The sequence below is a fragment of the Lipophrys pholis genome (genome assembly GCF_963383615.2).
Source record: "Lipophrys pholis genome assembly, chromosome: 12".
NCBI lineage: Eukaryota > Metazoa > Chordata > Actinopteri > Blenniiformes > Blenniidae > Lipophrys > Lipophrys pholis.
The window spans coordinates 31,555,416-31,564,271 of record NC_137641.1 but is presented as its reverse complement, the minus strand read 5'-3'; the positions used below and the strand labels follow the sequence as shown (position 1 = coordinate 31,564,271).

Below are 8,856 nucleotides of genomic sequence, written 5' to 3'. Positions count from 1 at the left end.
CTGTAGACAGAAGAGACAGGAAATATAACCACTTGTACAAATGAGAATCTAAAAAAGAATATTTTTTATGAGGAATGAAGCATTTTGGAGACAATTGTTATCTATTACTTTTGATTGGTTGACGGTTTTGTTTGACGTTATATTTGTCAAAAGAAAACTTCAGCCAATCACAGAGCAGTATGTCTGAACCGTTTCTGTCACGTGACCCATGACGTCACTTCCGTTAAGTGAAACATGGCGGCGGCCTTACTGAGGATGTTTGTCAGCACGAGCAGCGGCAGGTGAGCTTCGTTCTCCACGGTTCACACATCCGGACCGTCCCGCTGTGTCCGGACCGTCCCCGTAGGGCCACCCTTATGGACTTTGGACCAGTGGAGCACTTGGTCCTCCACGGTTCTCACCACCAGTTCAGTCAGGTCCGGACTCATGAGGAGTCCTGGAGGTTCTGCTCAGAAAATAAATAATGTCTGTGTACCAGAGTATCTTTAAAGTAGTAACTTGGAGACATGGAGGAGTCCATCAGCTCCTGCTTTGACTGAAAGAAGTAAACTTTCTTATTGCCAAATCACAACCAACCAGTGTACAAGCAGGGGCGACTGGTCACTTTATTGGCTGAGCGCCACCTGGTGTCACCACAAAGGACTGCATGTAAACTATGGTATCAATTCTATAAGATTATCTGCAAGATTTTCTTGTCTGCTAATAAACCTTCCTCCTAAATTGCACTTAATTAGTGTGCAAGGATCTTACTTCCTGGTTGTTGGTCTCCTGATGGATACATGAATATTCTGACCCACACTGATGGATACATGAATATTCTGACCCACACTGATGGATACATGAATATTCTGACCCACACTGATGGATACATGAATGTGCCTCGTCCATCTCTCACATGCAGTGTGTACTCATGCAGTGTGTACTCATGCAGTGCGTACTCATGCAGTGCGTACTCATGCAGTGCGTATTCATGCAGTGCGTACTCATGCAGTGCGTATTCATGCAGTGTGTACTCATGCAGTGTGTATCCATGCAGTGTGTATTCATGCAGTGTGTACTCGTGCAGTGTGTATTCATGCAGTGTGTATTCATGCAGTGCGTACCCATGCAGTGTGTATTCATGCAGTGCGTACTCATGCAGCGCGTACTCATGCAGTGCGTACTCATGCAGTGCGTATTCATGCAGTGCGTACTCATGCAGTGTGTATCCATGCAGTGTGTATTCATGCAGTGTGTACTCGTGCAGTGTGTATCCATGCAGTGTGTATTCATGCAGTGTGTATTCATGCAGTGGGTACTCATGCAGTGCGTATTCATGCAGTGCGTATTCATGCAGTGCGTATTCATGCAGTGCGTACTCATGCAGTGTGTACTCGTGCAGTGTGTACTCATGCAGTAAGTGTTCATGCTCAGGCTGTTGCTACATTCTTATATTCAGATCATGTGATTTTTATACCCAGTGGAGCTTTCAGTCCAAAGCTCCGCCCACTAACATAATTTCTAAGCTCAGCGCTGTGCCCTTATTCACAAAGCGTCTAAGGCCTCGTTTACACGACAACGTTTTATGTGACAACCCCTAATCCGTGTTTTAAAAAGGAGAGCGTTTCCACTGCAGCAGCGGACACAGAGACAACGATGTAGTTAGTATGCCGGGCCACTGGAGGGCGCTGTTGCTTGATTTTGTAATGAAACTTCACAGACGTGTGCAGAGAAGAAAACACTATCAACATGAAGAAAATGGAGAGAACCTGACATCCGTACGGACTGATGAGGCATCGGATGCTATCAGGGAAAATCTCAACTATTAAGCTCCTGATCTGGACCATAAAACGAGAATACGACCTCGAGTCAAACCACTAGGGGGGGCCGCCATGTTTGTTTACCACTGGATGAGCAGGAGGGAGAGGAGGGTTGCAGTAACAGGCTCTGGAGCCTCCATCAGTCTCTGCAGGAGGGAATAGCGACCATGAAAGAATCTTTCCACCTTGGGAGCCGGATTAAAAACTTTGCAGATCCAGTGGATCAGAACACCGGTGTCGTGTAAACGGACCCCCCCAAAAGAGAAGAAAGTTTTGCGGATACACTCGTATTCGTTGTGGTGTAAACGGGGCCTCAGAGCTCCTATCTGAGCCTAAACGTTTTAGCCAGGAATCTCAGCTTCAAAGTGATTGAGGAAGTTTCTGAGAGCAACTGTGTTGACAACAACTTTTATCTTAGTGAGGAGGAGGGGTCAACCCCGTCGCTCCATGATGCAGTCTGCTGAAAGCTGATTGGTTGGTAGAGAAAGGAAGAAAAAAGCCTCTGTGCGACTAGTAATGAATGGAGAGTAAAATTAACCCATGAAATATCTTGGGCTGTATTAAAAATGTGTAATCATAAATTATTGAATGTGTATTTTATGAAACTCAGAAAAATGTATTTAATTTGTACACAGCTTAAAATGATTGAACTTACCTTGTTCACATACTGCTAATTACATTCATTTGATTATTATCTTTTCTGTCCACGCTGGTTATTTCCACCTCTTCATGTATTTGATATTAATGGTGGATTTGAACGCCGCGGTCATCAATTACTGTGATTTACCACCAACGTGGGTCAGTGAAAGCGCCGTAACGGTCAGACTGACGCTCTGCTTCGGAGGGTTGGGACGGACCCCAGTCATCAGAATCAGAATTCCTTTATTGTTATTGATCTTCAGAAGCACAATGAAATTAAAATAGCAGCTCTCATAAACAGTGTAAACAACAGGAAGTGCAAAGATAATTAGTGCAAATGCCAGAAAAACAACAAATCTTTAAAACTGCGAGAATAAATAGAAAAGTGCAGACATAAAAAACTTTAACAACTGTACGGTCCCCGGGGGGTATTTACAGGACAGGGGGGATAAAGCAGCCCTTCAGGGCAACAAGAGCTCTGGGGTAGAAACAGTTTTTTAGTCTTTATTGCCCTGAAACGCCTCCCTGGAGGCAGAAGTTCAAAGAGGTGATGACCGGGGTGTGAGGAGTCCCTGAGGACGTTGTGGACTCTGCTGAGGCAGCGGGGGTTGGGATGGGAGAGGACAGCCAATCAGCTCTGGGTGGTGGTGACGACCCTCTGGAGCCTCTTCCTGTCTGCTGTGGTGCAGCTGGAGAACCACAGCCAGACGACGTAGCTCAGCACCGACTCCACCGAGCAGCGGGAGAAGCTCAACAAGAGCTCCGGGTTTAGGTTGTTCTTCCTGAGGGTCCTCAGGAAGTAGAGTCTCTGGTGTGTCTTCCTCAGGGAGTAGAGTCTCTGGTGTGTCTTCCTCAGGAAGTAGAGTCTCTGGTGTGTCTTCCTCAGGGAGTAGAGTCTCTGGTGTGTCTTCCTCAGGAAGTAGAGTCTCTGGTGTGTCTTCCTCAGGGAGTAGAGTCTCTGTTGGGTCTTCCTCAGGAAGTAGAGTCTCTGGTGTGTCTTCCTCAGGAAGTAGAGTCTCTGGTGTGTCTTCCTCAGGAAGTAGAGTCTCTGTTGGGTCTTCCTCAGGAAGTAGAGTCTCTGGTGTATCTTCCTCAGGAAGTAGAGTCTCTGGTGTGTCTTCCTCAGGGAGTAGAGTCTCTGTTGTTCCTTCTTCAGGAAGTAGAGTCTCTGGTGTGTCTTCCTCAGGAAGTAGAGTCTCTGTTGGGTCTTCCTCAGGAAGTAGAGTCTCTGGTGTGTCTTCCTCAGGGAGTAGAGTCTCTGTTGTTCCTTCTTCAGGAAGTAGAGTCTCTGGTGTGTCTTCCTCAGGAAGTAGAGTCTCTGTTGGGTCTTCCTCAGGAAGTAGAGTCTCTGGTGTATCTTCCTCAGGAAGTAGAGTCTCTGGTGTGTCTTCCTCAGGGAGTAGAGTCTCTGGTGTGTCTTCCTCAGGAAGTAGAGTCTCTGGTGTGTCTTCCTCAGGATTGTGGAGTTAACAGTCCAGGTTAAGTCCTAGCTGATGTAGATGCCCAGGAACAGAAAGTCTGACACCATCTCCACCCCTTCCCCATTTCTGGTGATCGGCTGAATGTCCGGTTTACACCTCCTGAAGTTGGAGGTGTTTAGGATGAGGTTGTTGGTGGTGCACCAGCCTGACAGACTCTCCACCTCCACCCTGTAAGCAGCCTCATCTCCTCCTGAGATGAGCCCCACCACCGTGGTATCATCCACAAGCTTAATGATGGTGTTGTGGGGGGGGGGGGGGGGGGGGGGGTGTGTGCAGTGGTAGGTGTAGAAGGTGTAGAGTAGGGGGCTGAGCACACAGCCCTGTGGAGAACCGGTTCTGGTGCTCAGTGCTGAGGACAGGTGGTGTCCTCCTCTCACCCTCTGGGAGCGGTCCATCAGGAAGTCCATAACCCAGTCCAGATGTGGTGGAGGAGACCCAGGACCCCCACCTTGCTGACCAGTCTGCTCGGGGTGATGGTGTTGAAAGCCCAGCTGAAGTCCAGGAAGAGCAGCCTGTCGTAGCTCCCCCGCTGTTCCAGGTGGGTCAGGGTGGTGTGCAGAGCGGTGGCGATGGTGTCCTCTGTGGACTGAGGGTGCTGGTACTCTTCTTTTTGGTGTGGGGGGGGTGGAGGACTTTAAGCAGGGTGGAGCACTGGCAGAGGGATGGTGGTGGAGGACTTTAAGCAGGGTGGAGCACTGGCAGAGGGATGGTGGTGGAGGACTTTAAGCAGGGTGGAGCACTGGCAGAGGGATGGTGGTGGAGGACTTTAAGCAGGGTGGAGCACTGGCAGAGAGATGGTGGTGGAGGACTTTAAGCAGGGTTAGGGTTGTGGGAGAAATAAGTTGTGGTTGACCCTGAAGAGGTCAACCCCCCCCCCACCCCCCACCCCCCACCCCCCAATGCTTTGTCAATTACTTTTATCTTAGTAAGGATAATTCGGTGGCGGTGGCGTCACTCAGAGTTACTTCTAGCCCTGGGATGCTTTGTAAATACGGGACCTGATTGGTTGGTTCTGATGTTGACAGAAACAAATGGCAGCTTGTGAGCAGCTGCAGCATCAGTTAGCAACCAATGCTAACTAGCCATAGCCATTACCTCCTGCAGGAGAAACTGTAAACTTTACTTTAGAGGAGAAACTGTAAACTTTACTTTAGAGGAGAAACTGGAAGTAACTGCTGGTGAACTGAGTGACGCGGTGACAAAATACTTGCAAGACTCACATTAACATTAAGTCGCTGATATTCTAGTAGTAGAAATCCTCCTGAGCAACCCGCGGGCCCGGGTTTGATTCCTGACATCCACAAAAAAAAAGTACTTTCTTTTTGATATGCAATCTCCAGTGTTCAACCTTTTCATGGGACCGTCACCTATATGGTTGTCATCATAGACGTTATAGCAGAGCGGGACATACAGCCGCCATCTTGGTCCGGTCGCCATAGGCTGCCGCAGAGCGGGACATACAGCCGCCATCTTGGTCCGGTCGCCATAGGCTGCCGCAGAGCGGGACATACAGCCGCCATCTTGGTCCGGTCGCCATAGGCTGCCGCAGAGCGGGACATACAGCCGCCATCTTGGTCCGGTCGCCATAGGCTGCCGCAGAGCGGGACATACAGCCGCCATCTTGGTCCGGTCGCCAAGCCTGTAAACAAACTGCAGCAGAAGAGAATCCAAGACACCAGAGCACGGTGTGGACTTTTTATTGACACCTCAGAGGACTGTAGAAAGCCAGAATTACTTTTCACAGGTAAGATGGAACATTATTATTGTTTGAATTTGGAAATAGAAACTTATTGTTCCTTTTTGTCTTGTTTTCTGTCTACTCGCAAACTCATAGCAGCCGCCATGAGCTAGACTTTGTTTACAGCTTGTTCACCTGCTATTAGTCCAAGTGAGACTTTATAAATCAAATGTTCATCAAACTGACTCCAGAATGTTATTGTAGAAATAAACCAAATATTGGTGGTATAACATGGACCAGCACCTTGTACCAGGTGACACAGGCTGGATTGTTCACCTGTAATTCTTTGACCCTGACAGAAGTCATATTCCTCTCATGTCTCCTCCTCCTCACTGACTGAGACACACTGACTGAGACACACTGACTGAGACACACTGACTGAGACACTGACTGAGACACTGACTGAGACACACTGACTGAGACACTGACTGAGACACACTGACTGAGACACACTGACTGAGACACACTGACTGAGGCAGACTGACTGTGACACTGACTGAGACAGACTGACTGAGAGACACTGACTGAGACACACTGACTGAGACACACTGACTGAGACACACTGACTGAGGCAGACTGACTGAGACACTGACTGAGACAGACTGACTGAGAGACACTGACTGAGACAGACTGACTGAGACACACTGACTGAGGCAGACTGACTGAGAGACACTGACTGAGAGACACTGACTGAGACACACTGACTGAGAGACACTGACTGAGACACACTGACTGAGACACACTGACTGAGACAGACTGACTGACTGAGACACACTGACTGAGACACACTGATTGAGACACACCGACTGAGACACACTGACTGAGACACACTGACTGAGGCAGACTGACTGAGACACACTGACTGAGAGACACTGACTGAGACAGACTGACTGAGACACACTGACTCAGAGACACTGACTGAGACACACTGACTGAGACAGACTGACTGAGACAGACTGACTGAGGCAGACTGACTGAGAGACACTGACTGAGACAGACTGACTGAGACACACTGACTGAGGCAGACTGACTGAGACACACTGACTGAGAGACACTGACTGAGACACACTGACTGAGACACACTGACTGAGACAGACTGACTGAGACAGACTGACTGAGACACTGACTGAGACACACTGACTGAGACACACTGACTGAGACAGACTGACTGAGACACTGACTGAGACACACTGACAGACAGACTGACTGAGACACTGACTGAGACACACTGACTGAGACAGACTGACTGAGACAGACTGACTGAGACACTGACTGAGACACACTGACTGAGACACACTGACTGAGGCAGACTGACTGAGACACACTGACTGAGACACACTGACTGAGACAGACTGACTGAGACAGACTGACTGAGACACTGACTGAGACACACTGACTGAGACAGACTGACTGAGACACTGACTGAGACACACTGACAGACAGACTGATTACATGTGACTGGAGAAGAGACAAGCAAGTTTACTCACAGTTTCAGCAGCTTTGGTTTGTCGTCAACATTTTTGCATCAAAATAGGAGTTTTGTTGAAGGAAGAAATCTGAAGGAAGAAAATAAGCTTAATTTCCTTTTTAAAAATGTTTTTGTTTTGACTCTCTCAAATCTCCCGTTTTCATTTTGAAGGTTTCCCAAAGTCAAACATCAGAGGAAGAAGAGGGAGGAAGGATTCACTGAGAGTCCTCAGTGGTTTGTAGGAGCTCCTGGGAGGATCCTAATAGTCCCTCCTCTCTAGTCCTGGACACTTTTCCTTAAACCCCCAAAGTGTTTAAGTGGCGGCCATGATAAGGAGCAATGGAATTCTCAATAAGCTAAGGAAAGGAGGCTCAATGCTCCCTTTAGAACCTCCTTTAGCCTAGGAACCACTGATCCATCCTTTAGAACCTCCTTTAGCCTAGGAACCACTGATCCATCCTTTAGAACCTCCTTTAGCCTAGGAACCACTGATCCATCCTTTAGAACCTCCTTTAGCCTAGGAACCACTGATCCATCCTTTAGAACCTCCTTTTGCCTAGGAACCACTGATGCTTCCTTTAGAACCTCCTTTAGCCTAGGAACCACTGATGCTTCCTTTAGAACCTCCTTTAGCCTAGGAACCACTGATCCATCCTTTAGAACCTCCTTTAGCCTAGGAACCACTGATGCTTCCTTTAGAACCTCCTTTAGCCTAGGAACCACTGATCCATCCTTTAGAACCTCCTTTAGCCTAGGAACCACTGATCCATCCTTTAGAACCTCCTTTTGCCTAGGAACCGCTGATGCTTCCTTTAGAACCTCCTTTAGCCTAGGAACCACTGATCCATCCTTTAGAACCTCCTTTAGCCTAGGAACCACTGATCCATCCTTTAGAACCTCCTTTTGCCTAGGAACCACTGATGCTTCCTTTAGAACCTCCTTTAGCCTAGGAACCACTGATCCATCCTTTAGAACCTCCTTTTGCCTAGGAACCACTGATGCTTCCTTTAGAACCTCCTTTTGCCTAGGAACCGCTGATGCTTCCTTTAGAACCTCCTTTAGCCTAGGAACCACTGATCCATCCTTTAGAACCTCCTTTAGCCTAGGAACCGCTGATCCATCCTTTAGAACCTCCTTTTGCCTAGGAACCGCTGATGCTTCCTTTAGAACCTCCTTTAGCCTAGGAACCACTGATGCTTCCTTTAGAACCTCCTTTAGCCTAGGAACCACTGATCCATCCTTTAGAACCTCCTTTAGCCTAGGAACCACTGATCCATCCTTTAGAACCTCCTTTTGCCTAGGAACCACTGATGCTTCCTTTAGAACCTCCTTTAGCCTAGGAACCACTAATGCTTCCTTTAGAACCTCCTTTAGCCTAGGAACCACTGATCCATCCTTTAGAACCTCCTTTAGCCTAGGAACCACTGATCCATCCTTTAGAACCTCCTTTAGCCTAGGAACCACTGATCCATCCTTTAGAACCTCCTTTAGCCTAGGAACCACTGATGCTTCCTTTAGAACCTCCTTTAGCCTAGGAACCACTGATGCTTCCTTTAGAACCTCCTTTAGCCTAGGAACCACTGATCCATCCTTTAGAACCTCCTTTAGCCTAGGAACCACTGATCCATCCTTTAGAACCTCCTTTAGCCTAGGAACCGCTGATCCATCCTTTAGAACCTCCTTTAGCCTAGGAACCACTGATCCATCCTTTAGAACCTCCTTTAGCCTAGG

At 48.0% G+C, this 8,856-nt stretch overlaps 1 protein-coding gene across 4 annotated transcripts in view; it reads left to right on the top strand.

The window, feature by feature from the left end:
- The first annotated feature begins 216 nt into the window (after nt 1-216).
- pisd (phosphatidylserine decarboxylase) overlaps nt 217-8,856 on the top strand; it is a 28,475-nt gene continuing 19,835 nt past the window's right edge. For all 4 annotated transcript variants that reach the window (XM_080477555.1, XM_080477557.1, XM_080477556.1 and 1 more), the window contains exon 1: nt 217-281. In XM_080477555.1, the coding sequence (XP_080333681.1) occupies nt 235-281 (47 nt within the window). In that variant the 5' untranslated portion in view covers nt 217-234. The remainder of the gene's footprint in view (nt 282-8,856) is intronic.